Here is an 18,091-nt window from a genome sequence, read left to right as displayed (position 1 = left end):
ATATATGGGCCCGAAAGGGTGAACAGGTTATGTATTTGGGCCATAGGCAAGCAGTTAAGAATCAGGCCTTTTGGGTTTGTATTTGGAACTTGGACCTTTACTACTTCCCTCTTTGATAGTTCTCGATTTACTTTGGACTCCCTTCTGTTTTGGGTACTTAGTCCCAGGCCCGTTTTAGAAAGTGTTTAGCTGACCATTTGTCATTAATAAATCATAATCCANTGGATAAAGTATTTATTCACTAAACATTAAGTTACATTTTCAATCTCTACTTGAGTTTTTTCCTTTTTTTTCTATTTACATTTCAAATTCATATATCAAAATTATAATGTTCTCCCTATTATTTTTTATAATTATATTTTGATATTCATTTAAATATAAACTAAATTAATTATAAAAAAAATATGCATTGGTGCACTAGTGTATATTAATAGTAGTGCTTGGGCATTTTTTTAATTATTATCTAATCCCAAAATTTTTACGTTCAGTCACTTAATTTAAAATATTCTAACATGTTTGTGAACCATGACTAAAAAATAAAATTTCAAGAGATTCAAAATATATTTATTTAAATATAAAATTAATGTTATTAATAAAATATTAAAATTCACGAATTATATTTTTAAAAAAAATTTAACTTAAAAACGTACTAACAATATAATATTTTTCTGGAAGATCCGATAGCTTCGTTGTCATATTTTATTGGACAAGTGTCCTTCTGTCCCATTCAATCTCCTTCTCCACATTTTATTTTAAAGCATTGAGATAGACATTTAATTAATTTTTTTATATATAATATTCGTTTATTAATCATAAAATCAACGTTTAGTCCTAATTTTTACTTTTACCAGTCATATATTAAGGTATTAACTTTCTCCCATTTAAAGGGGAGATGAAGATTTAACGTAAAAAAAATCCCCCACACCCATCCCATGTCGTAATAATTAAAAAATACAATATTTAAATTATTATGCCTATTGGAATGAATATTATTTTTATTATTGAATTTTTAACATCTATCCCTGTGTTCAACTTAAAGTTAATTTTTAGTTCACATATTGGAGGTACAAAAGAATTTCTTTTTCAAAAATAATTCTATAAATTTTATATTCTTCTATAATCTAATTTGTCAGTTGATTGAGATTCCATGAAATTTTGTCTGTGAAAGCAAAGAAAATGAAGAACTATTTAAATGATAACGTATCATTAACCACTTTTTAGTTGTTTCACGTTGGTTAGATAAAAATATCTAAGAGTTGCATACATGAACTCGGACAATCTTTCAGCTCGAGCTAATATTTAGTGTTGAATTAAGTCCAACTCTTAATCTTAACATGGTATCAGAGCCCAGATTTCACCTTTATATCTTGAACTGCCAATAGTTGGGCCACTCGTTGTCTTGTAAATTACACGCTTCAAATGTCTATTCTTAAGAGTGAGAGAGGTGTGTTAGTTGTCTCACATCGGGTATATACATGTTCATGACTATTTTCCTCATAAAACAATGTATTAAAATTTTATTTGTAATTTTAACTAAAATGAATCTTTACCCTGGTGTTTTGGGGGGAAAAATTCTAAATTGTTCATCTTCCAATGTATCAAAATTTGGTTTTCATACAATAAAATTTGTTTTTTTTTTCTTTAGCACATTTTATCCATTTTCACATGATCTCTTAATTTCAGTGGCATATATGTAATTTATAGTAATACATTTATAATAAACTAATAATTATGTTGGGTGAATAATTGTCCATGTGTATAGCAATCGAAATATGGTATTTGACTTATTGTACAATTTAAAAAAAGATTTAATTTACATAATTACCACCAACTATAACTTTCGGTAAAGCGACAAACGTTAGTATTAAAGCCAATTTCATGAGTTTGATTTCATTGATTATAAGGAGTTCAATTATTGGGAGGAAGATTGTTGGGTACAATAATGTTCTTGTTGGATAAAACAATCAAAACATAGTGTTTGATCTGCTGTATGATTTAAAAGATTTGATTTGCACCGTTACCATCAACTAGAACTTTTGGTAAAACAACAAACGTTCGATCCTATAAATTAAGTGCAATTAATTGATTAAATTGTACGTTCCATCTAAATACATGTATTGTTTTTATTATACATATTAAAATAGGTGATCGATATAAAAACTATTTTTTATGCTCATAATATATACCGACAGTTTTCTTTTCAAAATTTTAAAATTATTGCACGTTGACTAGGTAAGTTGATAGCATTAAAATCTGGACCAACTAATGTTAGAATATGATATAATCTAGAGTAATTGTTAAACGGTGAGTTCCCATCAAGACAATAACACAAAATAATATTTATATTAACAATTCCTTGTAAAATAAATTAACCGTCGATTCGTTAAGAAAACAACATTAAGATTTTTAATGTTTTTATTAGCTGACATTGTAGAGTTAGCCCGTTACGTATGATAGTTGCTAGAACATTATTTAATATCCAACTATTATAATCACAATGGAAAATGAAAATGAAAATGAAGATAACTTTATTTTTAATCAAATCTTACAAGTTGTTCAATAATATAGGTTGAGATGTTAGAAGAGTGATCGAAAATCGTAAACGTCATTCTTGATTTTTGTACGGTTTATAATACTGGAGTTGATCTCTGTCTATATGAAAAACCGATCCTAACACCATATGATCACTGAAATTTCATAAACATCCTTGATCCATGTCATACATTAAAATTTCATAAAACTACATTTTATAATCATACTTTATTAATCATCTATTCGATAAACATTAATATCTATTTCGCATTTGTAAATCAATTGGCCAATCTTTCATATTAGGTCTCTTTTTTGTGAAAATATAGAAAATAATGTTTTTTTTTTGGGTGCATGCATGAAATTTTTATTTATTATAAACAAGTTGAGAATGAAGACATTCGTGTTAAGTAGAATGTCCTAATAAAAACAAAATAACCCATGAATTATTTAGGCACTTAGAATAATAAGAAAAAAATTAGCATCCATTAATTGCGTCTTACTCTTCGGACAGTCGCGTGTACTTGAAAACCAATCTTCCTTCAGATTTTCTTCTTCTTGATTTTGTAATTTTTTTCACATAATTTTTGTAGTTGGATAAAATACATGTTTGTGGTGATATAATTTAAAATATTTTTAAGGAGATATTGACATGCAATTTATGTAAATGAGCAAAATAATATATGGAAAAAATAATAATGTTTCGCCGTTGCACATATGCCCCTCAAAAAAAAAAAAAAACTCGATTATGAAAAGAAAAATATTATTATTGAAACATGGAAACATGGGTCGTGAGATATTTCCACATCACCATGCAAGAAAACGAAACTATGAAAAATAACACATTTTAGGCGACATATTTCATGAGGGAATTAGACCCGGATTTATGGTCAAAATACTTAAAATGGCACATATTACATTTAACACATAAATTTAGAGTAGCTAGGTTTCTTGTGGGATACTCTCGCAGATCTTTATTCGTGAGACGAGTCAACTCTGCTCTTATTTACTTTAGCATAAAGAATAATATTTTTTCATGAGTTATCCAAATAAAACATCAATCTAACAAAATTGACATGTGATACCGTTTCACAAGAGATTTTGTGATAAATATATTCTGAAAAAACATGGAGAAATATATTTTAATATGAAACTGTTAATGCTAAAAAATAATAATCAGAATATGTGTAAATCTTGAATTCGTTTGGTCAACAACAGCATTTGCGAACACTCAATATCCAAAGATTCTCTTTAGTCAAGCCAGTGGCATTCTCTATTTGACTGCCAAATTTTGTAATTTAGGGCCTTAATTTGCTGGCTTCGAATTTTATACAATATATCTAATTAATATTATATAATAATTCAAATAAAAATTAAATATTTGTCGAATGGCCTTCCAATAAACGCACATGAGGCATATGAGGTCATAATGCGTTTCTTTGTCATGTGATTTCCAATGGAAATTATATATAGACGTAAAGTTTATCGAATTTTCTGGAAAATTTTACGTAGAATGAATACACTTTGATTTGTTATTGATTATAGTTGGATTATTGGAAATTATAAAGTGATTTTTCCTCAAAAAATAACATTGTTCGTCCCATTACTCGTTCTGCATATTTCTCGACTAAGTACTGCGTAAAAATCTCACATATATATTGCATATGTAGTGAACTATGTGTACGAATATATGGTTTGAGTTTATAACTCAACACTGGATGATATTCACAATGGAATTGAGATAGATAATAATACAAATTTTGTATTGACAGTGAATTATAGATTGGATATGTTATATTTATTGCGACGCCCGGAACCGAAGAGGACATGAGTGATTATCGGTGTCATAAAGTTACATGGATAATGAGCGGCTCCTGCCTAAGGGATGTTCTTGAAGTATTACTAATCTCTACATGGGTAATTTTTTAAAGAGTGAAAGCAATGTGTATAAAAGGGATTACTAGATTCTTCACAACATTCACAATCACGAACTCAAATCCATTCCATATCAAATTCATATTCCTACTAATTGGCACGTCAAATTCGCCTTTTACGTATGAATAACATCCAACACCAACCAAATGAAATTCAAATCAAGACATGATGCAATCCACACAATCTTAGTTTGTGTTCAATTTCCATGCAATGCCCCATTGCCATATCAAGTGTCTAATTTGAGGACCCACCCTCCCCTTAATAAAACTTGAAATAATCACAAAAATACAAAGATTCATTAGCTACATGAAACGACCAAAGTTAGAGTCGCCACCATCCACGCCTATCTCGTCAAAAATCTGCTCATTTTCAGCTAATCATTTCTTCATTATGAATTCCTCATAGATACCTATGTAAACTAGTTATCTTCTCAGTTACTCAGACTTAGACTTGTCATCATTCTTCATTCATTACAACCTTATTTTTGTTTCCTAGGAACCCAAGATTAATCACTGCCTTAGCCTTTTAGGTCTTCTTCTTGTTCTTCTCTAACGTTAGAATCAAGAAGATATTTGATGTTGGCTAAAACTACACCGGATTCAAATCCTCAAATTCCGTCGGTGGCCATGAATTCGCACGGTGATTCGTGGGAAGAGCAGGCTTTTGCATTTGATGCAGCTGGAACACTTGGAGGGTGTGTTTGGCCACCGAGATCTTATCCTTGCAGCTTTTGCAGGAGAGAATTTAGGTCAGCTCAAGCTCTAGGAGGCCATATGAATGTTCACAGAAGAGAAAGGGCTAGATTGAAACAATCTCCAACTATTTCTTCAAGCAATGATCAAGTTTCTGCTAATTTCACATCTCAAATCTGTTCTCTGTTGTACAAAAACCCTAACCCTGAAATTTCTGATACCTTGGTTTCTGACCCAAGAAAAATCAGTATTGGGGCTCCATCACCTCCTGCTACAAAAGATACATCATCCCTTTGCTTCTCTTCCCCTATATTCCAGCAAAATTTGAAGAATACCACGGTTTCATCTACTGTTCCCTCTTGGTCAAGATTTGTTACAGATAAAAAAGATCATGTTTTGGATTCGATCAATAACCCAGAAAAGAAATCAGTTTTCATAATCGAGCCGAATTCTACAGAAGATTGCTCTACTGTGGATTTGTCAGTGAGTTTAGATTTGGAAGTTTGTGGAACAGATATGAATGGATCAAATGATGAAAAAGTTGGCGGTTGTAAGAGGAAGAGAATTGAATCCAAGCCCTTAAGTTTCTTCCAACAATCGAGTAAAGAGGGTAGATCATTTCAAACAGATGTATTTAAACCGCATTCGGCTTCCGTAGAGGAATTGGATCTCGAGTTAAGGCTTGGTGATGCTCCAAAGGTGAAGTAATTGGCTGCAAATTAATTGGTTTTGTTTTTAACCAAAGAATTACATACCTTGTCTTAAATTGTATTGTTCATTTCAGCAGAAATTAAGATGATAGAAGATTTCCTCTAAACTCTTATATATTAGTTGATTATAAGGGATGTAGATGGCATCTTCATCCTGTTCAATATTTTGTGTTTCTCCCTGTGAATCGACTATTTCATTCGAATTTTACGCGTAATGTTTTTGAAAAAATACATATATCAAAATTTCTCCATCGAATATATACTTGAAGTTACATTTGGTCGGGAGGATTCCTGTACTCTCCCGTGGCTGCAAGATGAGAAAAAAATCACGAGCTTTAATTGATCCCTTTAATCAAAGGCGTATTCCGAATTCAATGATTTTAATAAACTCCCTACAGTAGTTCGTATTCATTCTATTTTTTTGTAACTAATTATATATAAATAAAATAAAATATGGATTTAATATTTCATTTATTGTTTTATTATTAACAAAAAAATGTAATCGAAATCCATGAGATTTCAAATACATCCATCCAAATGCAACCTAAATGTTTCACTAATTAGAAATACATAGAAATTGTCAGTGGGAACAAAGATGAGATTGAATATCATATCTGATGTGATCCGAGTGAATAGGGTGAGCTGGGTCGGGCAATCCACCGAATCTTGATATGAAGATGATGAAGGAAAAATGAGCTGTAGTGATGTCTTGAACACACGAAAACAAACACGTGAATGGGCGTTGGAGGGGTGTCCGGCGTGGCCACTCCGATGCTTAAGTTAACATGCGAAAAATGAAGAGAACCAGTGTAGCCTTTACAGAGAAATAAATGCTATTGGTGTGTATATGTGTGAATATATGTCAATATATGTGAATGAAATAATGCAAAGCAAACCTCTAAGATACTGTTTTGACTTTCCCATTATATCAAACCAGTAAGATTCTGTCAGGCACGCTTATCGAGATAAGATATCACATGTTCCCGCACTCGAGTGCGGTACTATTACCGAGGCATCCCGGGTAGAGAGTCATCACCCGAGAATTCGCCCGAGAGCTCGGGCCTTTGGTTGCCCAGGTAAATGACGTCCCGGGCACTCATCTGTCCGGCTTCTTATGAGTTTCTTCTGTTAACTTACCATGATCCGGGTTGTCAATTTACTGTCCCGATGACCCGAGCTCTTCAGGGGTATCAATATCTAATACTATAAAGAAGTTCTTGTATATGTTAAGATAAAAATTGAGTTTAGGAAATCTAATTCCTCATCCCAAGAGTCTCGGCATCGAGATATTCTTGTGCTATGATTTGATTAGAGTAAGAGCAATTTTTTTTCAGTACTTTATTAAATTGCATGTTGACTCGTGGGCTGTAATTTAAGGCTGAATATAATTTTGAATGTACATATTTGGATTTAAGGGGATAATGGAATGGAAGGAATTGAAGATCATTAATGGAATTAAAATGATGTTTTTGTTAAAATTTATCCAAATCCCTAAAAAGAGCCTAATGATGTGCTAGATTTGAGTTTATAGTCATCATTTTGTTCTATTTCGGCAAAGTCAATTTTTTGGACGAACGGATCCTAAATCCAGGTACATCAAATCCATTGAGCCAAACAAACTGATTAAATTTTGTTCCTATCGAACTTGGTAGATTTTGAGTTATTAAGATCGAATTATATATTGATCTTTGAAATGCCATCTCTAGAAAAGAAAGTTACTATTTCACACTTTAAAGTAAAGAATGTCATTTCAATAACCTGCATATGAACACGGAGAAATGTGTTATTTAGGGCAAAGTTCTACGTGGGTGAGAGCCACTTCTTGAACCTGCGAGACAAAGTGCTACATCATGGGAGTCACCTGTTGAGCCTGTATGAACCATCTCTAAATTTTAGGTGCTAGAGGATTGAGGGTCATGTTGCGACAAGAAAGTCGCGTTCTGAAGGAAGGGTGATTGTGATACTTTTGTCCTACATTGATTGAAAATAAAATTTTGAAATGCTTTATGAGGACTTACAATAAACCCTTACGGCAACTTGAGTTAACATTTTCGTAAAAACGAAAACGAATATAAAATAGTTTCTATAAAGACCTATTGTACAGCGGGCTGGACTCAAAGTGTGATGGGTAAACATGCTGCATGGATTGAAGTAACTGAGCTACCCCAATGACATTCTAAAATCAACGCAATATTAATATATATAAAATAAACATGCACAGACAGATTGGTTTTTGAATATTGAAGTACAAATAATAAGTCAGATACAACACAACATGGATTCCCTTTATCTTTGTATTATTATCACCAAATCTGTTTGTAGCAAAGCATAAATCCATGCAGTTGTCGTCCCATCTTTCACTTTTCTTCTGTCTGTAATTTCTCAATGCTTCCAAAAATTTGCCACCAACTAAAAGGAATCAATCCATTTAAGTATTATAAACATATACCCTTTTCTATTCGATAACAGAATATTGTTGCATCACTGAGTCTCAAGGGTTAAGTTAGGCGTCTTTTGTTTCTTTCCCCATGCATTATTTCTTTTTTTATTTTATTTCCTGAGTAGATAGATAAATAAATAAATAAATAAATAAATAAATAGTATATTAAATGAATATTAATTATTGAGCAAGAATGTGGAATATTCAGTAATATTAATTATTAACAAATCTTACATGATTTTTAACTTTCTTTTGTCTTTTAAGTTGGCATGCAACGTGTCTTATAAAATTTCTTAAGCTTTATATTCAATGTTTGTATCACAAAACATTGAATACAAATACACACACACACACACACACACAAAATATGAATAAATTTTAAATTCAACAAAAAAATATTCAAATTACATAATTATTTTAATTAATTATCAAAAAAATTATAAAAACCATTGTTTATAGTTATTACGTGCAGCATAGCATCTAAAATTTTCACATAAAATTTAATTTAACACAGAAAATATTATTCAAAGGAAAAAAAAACTAATTTATACACAGATAATGAGTATTGTACACGATTACTAGTATATGTCGATGAAGCGTCTCCTTATAAGTTATATCCCTCACCACAATTTCAAATATTTTTGCTAGTTTCGATTTTATATTCTTTGCTATCCCAATTATTGATGAGTACGTATTTGGGTTTAATAAACTAATTATGGAATATCGATCTTTTATTGACAGCATATAACATAACAAGGCATATAACAAATACTCGATCGATAAATAGTTATAGCAACCACGCATATGCCTTGATTTGGAACATAGAAACAGACATTTTGCTTTGATATTAACGAAGATGAGTGTAAGTAAATGTTTAATGCAATTACTTATTGTTTGTCTTCTTTAGGAATTTAATGAGAATTAACTATTTTCTGACGAAATGCAGAAAGATTTTATTTAAGTGAAGTTGAAGCAAAGGATCAGATCAGTAGTGCACATGGGAGCTTCAGATATGTCTGTTTACACAGGAATTTAGTGAAAGCAATATGTATGTAAGTGTGTGTATATATATATATATATAGTTTTTTTTATATGTTGCACACCCACCATGCATATTCATGTAAGAACCGATGATGTGACACTCACTTATTGGATGTGTAATTTTTCTATGTTTCATTACATCCAATTACATCCAATAGATGATTGTCATTTTATCGATTCTAATATAAATATACACGATAAGTATAAATAATATATATATACACTATATATATAAAATTACTCTTTGTAGAGCATTGGTTAGTTCCAAGAATTCAATTAAAATATGGAAAATTAGAGGAATTGTAATTAATATTGATTCCAGAAGTTAGCAGCTTGCGGGAAGTAGTTTATTTAGTATAGAGTAATTTGAAAGCTATGTGTATATTTAATGTACACAGCGATACGAGATCTTGACTCCCGTGATCATTATCTATTATTTATTGGCTTGAATAGACTAATTAAATCACACTGCATGTATATATTATCACAAGAGTATTCGTCCAAGATTAAATAAAACAATATATATATTGTAATAACATTACATAATGAACAGATAATAAGGACGGAATTAAAGTTTGATAATTTTGACTTTAATTTGGTCTAACTCAATTTAGGTAAATCTTTTAAAAGACACTGACTCCAAAATTCGAATATATCTAACAAAGAATAGAATTTAAATAGCCTACGAAAGGGTTTCTAATTACCATCTGATGTTTAAAAAAAGCAACGGAACTTTATGTTCTAAAATAAATGTTGCAAGAATCAAGAAAAAACATATCGGTATATAACATGAAACAAAATAAGATAATATAATACAATGTAATAATATATGTCGAACGGCATGAACTTACAGACCAATTTATAATATAAGGTTCAGAAATTTATGGCAAGAAAAATTATAGTCTCACTGTTGGGTATAAAATTAAAGGAATATGAAATCGAGACCTAGACAATTCATATTGAGAAACAATTTAGCAGCCAGCTATTTACAATTAACGAGCCGGCACACTTTTTTGTAGATAAATCATTCAAGATGATGGATCTGGAAGAAATAAAATGACCCAAGTCCAATACCTATTTACAGGGGAATTAAAGCCCATGTAATCTAATTATATGATATATAATTTTTTTATATGTAAAATATAAATTATCACAAATTAAATGGGAATTTTATTTGTTTGGGTAAAAGCTATTGGACTTGGTTCACATGCTGATCGGACCATTTGAAACATCATCGAACCGTTCCGAGCCATTATGGTTTCGATTTTGTACGAAAATGCATTCGTTGGAAGCGCAGAGTATGTCTTTAACTTGGCCGTAGCGACATGCATGCGCAAGCGTGGCTCAAGCTCGGTCACGAGTTCTCGTTAGGCTTATGAGCATCACTATTCATGAGATGTCAACAATGACTTAACTAATCTTTAATATCTTGAAATACTATATAATTAAGATTAATCTTATTTTTTAATACATGATAATTTTTCCCAAATTAGAATTCCAACTGAAAAATTTATCAATTAATTTCTCATATATTAGGAATTGATTTCAAAATTATAAATACGAACGAAGGACCAATAGCGAATCCAGCAAGACAGATACACACCCATAACCCTCCACAACTTGCCATTTGGCAGGACAGGTCATTTGGCGAGATGGAAGGGCCAACCCACCAAATGGGCAGATTTGGGCAATAATTTTGGCCGGACAACCAATTAAATGAATCGATTTAATTCGACTGTTCTAATATGAAAGAAATTAATTACATTTCATTAACATAATTGGAGCATGGTCAATTGGGTATTGCCATCGTAGTCCAGACAAGATGACCCTACGAAAATTTTATTGACTCTTATTATTTCTCTTGTCCCCCGTACAGGTTACCAATTATGTATCGTCTCGGATTCGACTACTGTTTCAACGATGACTGTCTTAACTATATCAAAATGAGTCTTTTCAGTGTGCTTATGTCATCCTAAGAAATTTATCAGAGGATCACTCATCCAAAAATTGTTCAAGTAAAAACGCTTAACTTTGGAGTTCTTATATGATGAGCTCACAAAAAAATATCTTCTTAATATTAGTAATACGTGTCAAATTTTTTAAGCATTTCTCCATTGCATAATCTCATACTTAAACAATTTTTGGAATCCCTCTCATTCCGGTGTGAGATCGGTTTTGAAAGGAATTTTATTCCTTGATATATTTTCCTTTTAAATTTATATATTTTCCTTGTTTAAGATCTTTAATGTTTTGCCTTTCTAGAATTGAGAATAATCTCGATTTAATGATATGATCTAGTGTAGATTTATTTTTTATGATAATATCTTTAAGATATGATATCATTGTTTTGAAAAAGGAGTTTTTCTTAATGATATTTTGATATGATAATATCTTTAAGATATGATTTTATTTTCCTAATGAAATTGCTCTCTTAATCTTTAAAAAGGGACTTAGAAGAGAAAGAAGAATACATAGAGCGTAAAAAAGGTTTTTGGAGAGACAAGTGGTGCGCGAAGAGTTTTCGAGACCGGAGCAATCTCGTGCTGTTGTTTCAAGTGTTGCTGTGAAGTGCTGACAACATCTGAAGTCAACACCTAATCACTGTTTTGATTAGAGTGTTGAGTTTTGAAGTTTTTCTTTACTTCTCAGTTGATGCATCCTGTGTATAATTGGTCTTACGGTTTGTTAGAGTTTTAGGATGCAATTTGATATTCGCCTTATTAAGGGAGTTGTTTTATTCTTTCACTAGTATTGATTTTTGTAAACTTACAAGTTTTCTAGTGAATTATTTTGCCCTGAGGCAACGCACAAGTATTTTATACTTGTGCATGATTTATATCTCGTCCCTCATATTAGTATTATTTAAGTTAAATATAATTTCCGCTGCAAGTTGTCGTGAGTGTTACAACACCTACGCACAACACCTACATTCTGATACACTTAACTCTCACCCTCATCACATACAAACTGTGGAAACGAAACATTCAATTGGTATCAGAGCCACCACTTGACGCTACTAAGTGAGATCCTGTTTTGTTTTGCTTTCACAGGTAAAAAAAAAAAAAAAAAAGGGCTTATGGAAGCATCAACAAACACCGTTTTTAGACCTCTCGTGTTGGATGGATCAAACTATGTATTGTGGAAAGTTAAGATGAGGGTATTTATTAAATCTATTGAAGAAAGAGCTTGGCAACGTATACTTGATGGTTGGAGTCCACCAAAAATTGAAGATGCTGATGGAGACACTCGGCTCAAACCTGAAAGTACATGGACAATCGATGAAGTGCAAACTTCAAATTTTAATTCCAAGGCTCTCAATGCTATATTTTCTTCTGTTAACACAAGGATGTTCAATCTAATCACCAATTGTGTCTGTGCCAAAGAAGCTTGGGATATACTTTAGAAACATTGTGAAGGATCCGAGAGTGTACGCAAAACTAGGCTAAGGATGGTGGCATCAAAATTTGAAAGCTTGAGAATGGAGGACAAGGAGTCTACTCTTGAGTACGATAGCCGTTTGAGACAACTTTCTAATGAAGCTCACAGCCTTGGAGATCCCATGTCCAATGAAAGATTAGTGAACAAGGTATTAAGATCTCTTCCTGGGAAATTTATTGTCAAAGTTGTGCAATTGAAGAATCTAAAGACACTTCAACATTCAACCTGGATGAATTAATGAGTTCTCTCAGAACATTTGAGATGAATCTTGATTTACACAGGAAGGATAAAGGGAAGACAATAGCTCTTGAAGTTTCAACCGACTCTTATGATGAAATTCTTCAAATATCTAAAGAGGGGAATGAGTCTGATTTAGGAGAAGATTCTATCTCTCTAATTACTAAGAAATGTGGTGATTACTTGAAGAAAATGAGAGAGAAAAAGAAAATTGGACAAAAATCTGTGTTGCCCAATATCACCACCTCTGAAAAAGATCAAAAGTTTACTCTTATGAAGGGACAGTTCCGACCAAGGAATGAACTACAAATCCAATCTAATGTCAGAAATTTGAATTCAGTGCAATGTAGAGAGTGTTCTGGATTTGGACACTATGCCAATGAGTGTGCCAATCGACTTCGGAGAAACAAAAGTATGGCTGTCACTTTGAGTGATGAAGAGTCCGATGATGATCAAGGATCAAATGAATCTGATAATTACACATCGTTGTCTGTTGTGATCAAGGAGAAACGTTTAATGCAAATCAATCCTTTGGGTGTTGCCACAGGTGTTTCAATACCTGGACGCAACATCCCCTCAAATTCAGTGTGTCTTAACTCTACAACCCTTGGTAAATCAAGTCAGTCTGAAACTCAAGAAGTAGATGATGATGAAGTCACTCTACAAAGTGTGCAGACAATGTATGAAGATTTGTATGAAGACTGGATCAAAAGAAATAAAGTGAATGCAATTCTCTCCAAAGAGAATACTGTGCTGAAGTCAAATGTGTCACGACTTGAAGTAATCTTAAGCAAGAAAGACCTGGAATTATGCAAAATCAAGGAGGAACTTAAAGAAGCAACTCAAATTCTTGCTAAACTTAATTCAAGTTCATCCAAACTTGATTCACTCTTGATGATTGGAAAGAATGACAAAGCTGGACTTGGTTATACAAATAACCTGCTTGAAACTGGAGAATCTTCCAATACTGAAAGAAAACCAACTGTCTTTGTCAAAGGAAGTGCTGAAGTCTCAAATGCTACACACACTGAAAAAGGTGTTTCATCAAAAAGGCCAATATCTACCAAGAAACCCAAGTCCAGGAAACGCCACTTTATCTGCCACTACTGTTTTAGACCCGGACATATCAAACCCTACTGTTTTAAACTGAGAGATGACTACAAGAGATGAGAATCTGAACAGGTGTTGCCTCAGGTGTTGTACAACACCCAGCGCAACACTGCCAATAGGAAACCATTGGTAAAAAGGGTTTGGGTGCCAAAGACTAATATTCAATGTTCTGTTATCTATACTTCATTAAAGACTAACATTGCAGGAATATGGTACTTTGACAGTGGCTGTTCACGCCACATGACAGGTTCTAAAGACCACTTGGTTGACTATTTTGAACTTAGGAATGGTCATGTGACATATGGTGGTGGTGCTAAAGGAAGAATTGCTGGCAAAGGGGCCTTGAATGTTGATGGTTTGCCCAACCTACACAATGTGCTTCATGTCGAGGGACTTAATTCAAACTTAATAAGTATAAGTCAACTTTGTGATGATGGTTTACATGTTAAGTTTGATAAAGACAATTGTGAAGTTTTTGATAACACTAATACTTGTATTTTGATAGGTACAAGGTCTGCGGACAACTGTTATCAACTTGGAGAGGACCTTGTGTGCAATCATTCAAAGGTGAGTGAATTAAATTTGTGGCATCAAAAACTGGGTCATGCAAACTTCAAGACATTAAAGAACATTGGTAAGTACGATGCTGTGAGAGGTATGCCTAATTTATCCTCTGGAATTCCCTATGTTTGTGGTGCATGTCAAAAGGGTAAGCAAACACGTGTTTCCCATCAAATGTTGCAACACTTTGGGACAACACGGTGTCTTGAACTTGTACACATGGATCTTATGGGTCCAATGGAAGTGGAAAGCCTTGGAGGTAAGAAGTATTCATTTGTTTGTGTGGATGATTTCTCTCGTTTTACATGGGTAAGTTTTCTTAGAGAAAAATCCGACACATTTGTTGCTTTAAAGAAATAACATGCTAAGATTACTAATCTACATGATTTGAGGGTTGGTAAAATAAGGACCGACTATGGTAAAGAATTTGAAAATTCACACTTTACATCATTCTGTGAAAAAAGAGGAATAACTCATGAATTTTCTGCCCCTAAAACTCCTCAACAAAATGGAATAGCCGAAAGGAAGAACAGGACACTGCAAGAAATGGCTAGGGTCATGTTGAGTTCAAAGAATATTTCAAAACGATTTTGGGCCGAGGCCCTAAATACAGCATGTCATATTTCAAATCGTGTGTACCTAAGGAGTTGTTCTACTATGACATCCTATGAAATTATAATGGGAAAAAGGCCAAACCTAAAGTACTTCCATGTTTTTGGGTGTGTCTGTTATGTTTTAAATGACCGAGACCATCTTGCAAAGTTTGATTCAAAAAGTGATAAGTGTTTATTCCTTGGTTATTCATCCAATAGTCGTGCATATCGCATGTATAATCTTAGAACAAGAACGACTATGGAATCTATTAACGTTGTTTTTGATGAACTTGCAGACTTAACAGGAAAAACAATCGAGGATGATGTTGATGGGCTACTGAACGTAAGTGAGACACTGCCTAAAACAGATGTTGTACCCGATGTTGTAACACCTGCGACAACACCTGCACTGGCAGAATCAACTAATGAACCGGGAGAGAATGCTGTAAATGATGATGATGTAACCAATGAAGGGAATGATATTCCCAGTAAAATTCAGAAAAATCATCCATCATCTCAGATCATTGGAGGAGCATTTGAAGGAATGCAAACTAGAAGGAAGGAGAAAGTGGATTATCGAAAAATGATTGGTCTAGTATGCATGACTTCTGTGTACTCTCAAGTAAGTCATTCTTGTTTTGTCTCACTCATTGAACCCAAAAATATAAATGAAGCCTTAAAAGATGAATTTCGGGTCAATGCGATGCATGAGGAACTTGAACAATTCGTTAGGAATGATGTGTGGGATTTGGTTCCTAGACCTGACAATGTGAATGTTATTGGAACCAAGTGGATTTTTAAGAACAAAACTGATGAATCTGAAATTGTTGTCAGAAATAAAGCAAGTTACTGCGGGAACTTGTCTAATTTATACCAACATTTGATTATATTTTATACATAGAATTAATTTTTGCCGATCAAAGTACATTAATGAAAGCGATTGGAAGGAAAATTGTGGCCAACTTGCATACAATTTATAAATATGTATAATATAATACTACATAAGCTAATTAAATTTTTAGCACGCTTTCTCCCATATTAAACCTCAACCAACCCTTTGACTTCCTCAAAATATTATTCATCTTGGAATATCAAGAAAAAGGAAATTCTCAAATTAACTAATTTATTGCCAATACGAAGTTCTACCAATATCGGTCTCTTCCTCCATATTTTGCAATGGATCTTGATCCCTCAAACTTCAAGAACTCCGACCAAAGATTAATTACTCGAATCAATCGCCAATGTTTTGCTAATGATTTAGGACGCGAGAAGGCATATAAATGCGCCTTTTGCAGATGAGAATTTATAACGCTCAAGCATTAGGAGGGCACATGAATATTCATAGAAAAGATCGAGTAAGACTCAAGGAGTTTTCATGCGAAAATTTGCTTTCTTTGGAGATAAACTGGACCGCAGAATGGGGAGATATCCCCCCCCTACGGAGCTTAATTCTTCAACTAGCCGTGAACCAAGTTTTCCCAGTGGGACAGATGTAAGAATTTACTCGTGTTTTCCTGATAAAGATGACGACTCTCGTGTCGTGGGAGAAGATCCAATACGTGATTTGCCTTTATTTTCTGAGGAGCCACCTTTGAGTAATGAAGTTGGAGAGAAACCTGAAGCTGAAAATTTTGGGAAGGGTCGTGTGGAAATGGAGATAGGGTCGAGTCGATCTGTGTCACAGGCCGCAGTGGACCTGGAACTCCGCTAGGTCCTGAGCCTGATCATGATGGATTTATGAANTACATACACACATATCTTGTTCGAGGTATTCAAACTTAAACGTTGAATATAATGAAGTTAAGTTAGTTAAATGAAAACAAACTAGATTCAAGAATAAATGAGGATAGTTATCTTCATCTTAGTAAAAAATTTGAAGTCGAATTTCTGATGAACTGTTCTTATTGTGGATTGTAAATGTTGTGATACCATTTGTCCAACATCTTAAAAATTAAAGATTTAAAATGAGTTTATAATGCGCTTACAATAGACTTTAATAACAACTTAGATTAATCATTTCGTAAAGCTAGGACGAATACGAAGTAGTTGCTACAGAGGCTCATTGTGCAGTCACGCAGGCGTGAGCCCGGATTCGGGGCATAACAGAATGGTATCAGAGCCGGTCACGGGCAAATAACACCGAGAAATAAGTGCTATGCGGGGGCAAAGTGCTATGTGCATTAATAGAGTCATCTCTTGAATCTGTGGGCAAAGTGCTACATGACGAGAGCCACATCTTGAACCTGTAGGAGCCAACTCTAGATTCTTTGCGCTGGTGGATCGAAGGGTCAGGCCGCGACGAGGACGTTGCGTTCTAAAGGAGGGTGATTGTGATACCCCTTGTTTCACATCTTAAAAATTAAAGATTTAAAATGAGTTTATAATGAACTTCTATAGCAACTTGGGCTAATCATTTTCGTAAAGCAAGAACGAATACGAAGTAGTTGCTATAGGGGTCCATTGTACAGTCACGCAGGCGTGGGCTCGGGCTCGGGGCATGACATATGCAAAACAAATTATATTTCAAAGTAAACAAATTACTTCCAAATTAATATTATTGATTTTAGTGTATATATACATGTTGATCAATGGGTACAATGACTTGTTTTATGACTTTAATTCCCAGATTAATATTCGTTACTCTTTATTTAATTATCTCCTTGACGAGTGTGTATTTATTTTTGTGAAGGGTGTATATGCGTATTTTATGTAAGGAAAAGGCCAATTTTCTATGAGATCAAAATATATGCTTAATGGCCACAGACCCTTTGGTCGAGTGGCAGGCATTTCCACTCCCAAAATGGG

At 33.2% G+C, this 18,091-nt stretch overlaps 1 protein-coding gene across 1 annotated transcript; it reads left to right on the top strand.

The window, feature by feature from the left end:
* Positions 1-4,754: 4,754 nt before the first annotated feature.
* On the top strand, positions 4,755-6,020 carry LOC140986600 (zinc finger protein 10-like). The gene has a single exon (XM_073454906.1). The coding sequence runs from the start codon at positions 5,040-5,042 to the stop codon at positions 5,862-5,864; it is 825 nt and encodes a 274-aa protein (XP_073311007.1). The 5' UTR covers positions 4,755-5,039; the 3' UTR covers positions 5,865-6,020.
* The last annotated feature ends 12,071 nt before the right edge of the window (positions 6,021-18,091 follow it).

This window comes from Primulina huaijiensis, chromosome 1 (assembly GCF_012295235.1).
Source record: "Primulina huaijiensis isolate GDHJ02 chromosome 1, ASM1229523v2, whole genome shotgun sequence".
In the NCBI taxonomy this organism is placed as follows: domain Eukaryota; kingdom Viridiplantae; phylum Streptophyta; class Magnoliopsida; order Lamiales; family Gesneriaceae; genus Primulina; species Primulina huaijiensis.
Note: the sequence above shows the minus strand (reverse complement) of the source record. Positions and strands in the feature narration are given on the sequence as shown.

Excerpts from the sequence above, each read along its gene's own strand:
- LOC140986600 (XM_073454906.1), top strand. The coding sequence starts at position 5,040 with ATGTTGGCTAAAACTACACCGGATTCAAATCCTCAAATTCCGTCGGTG.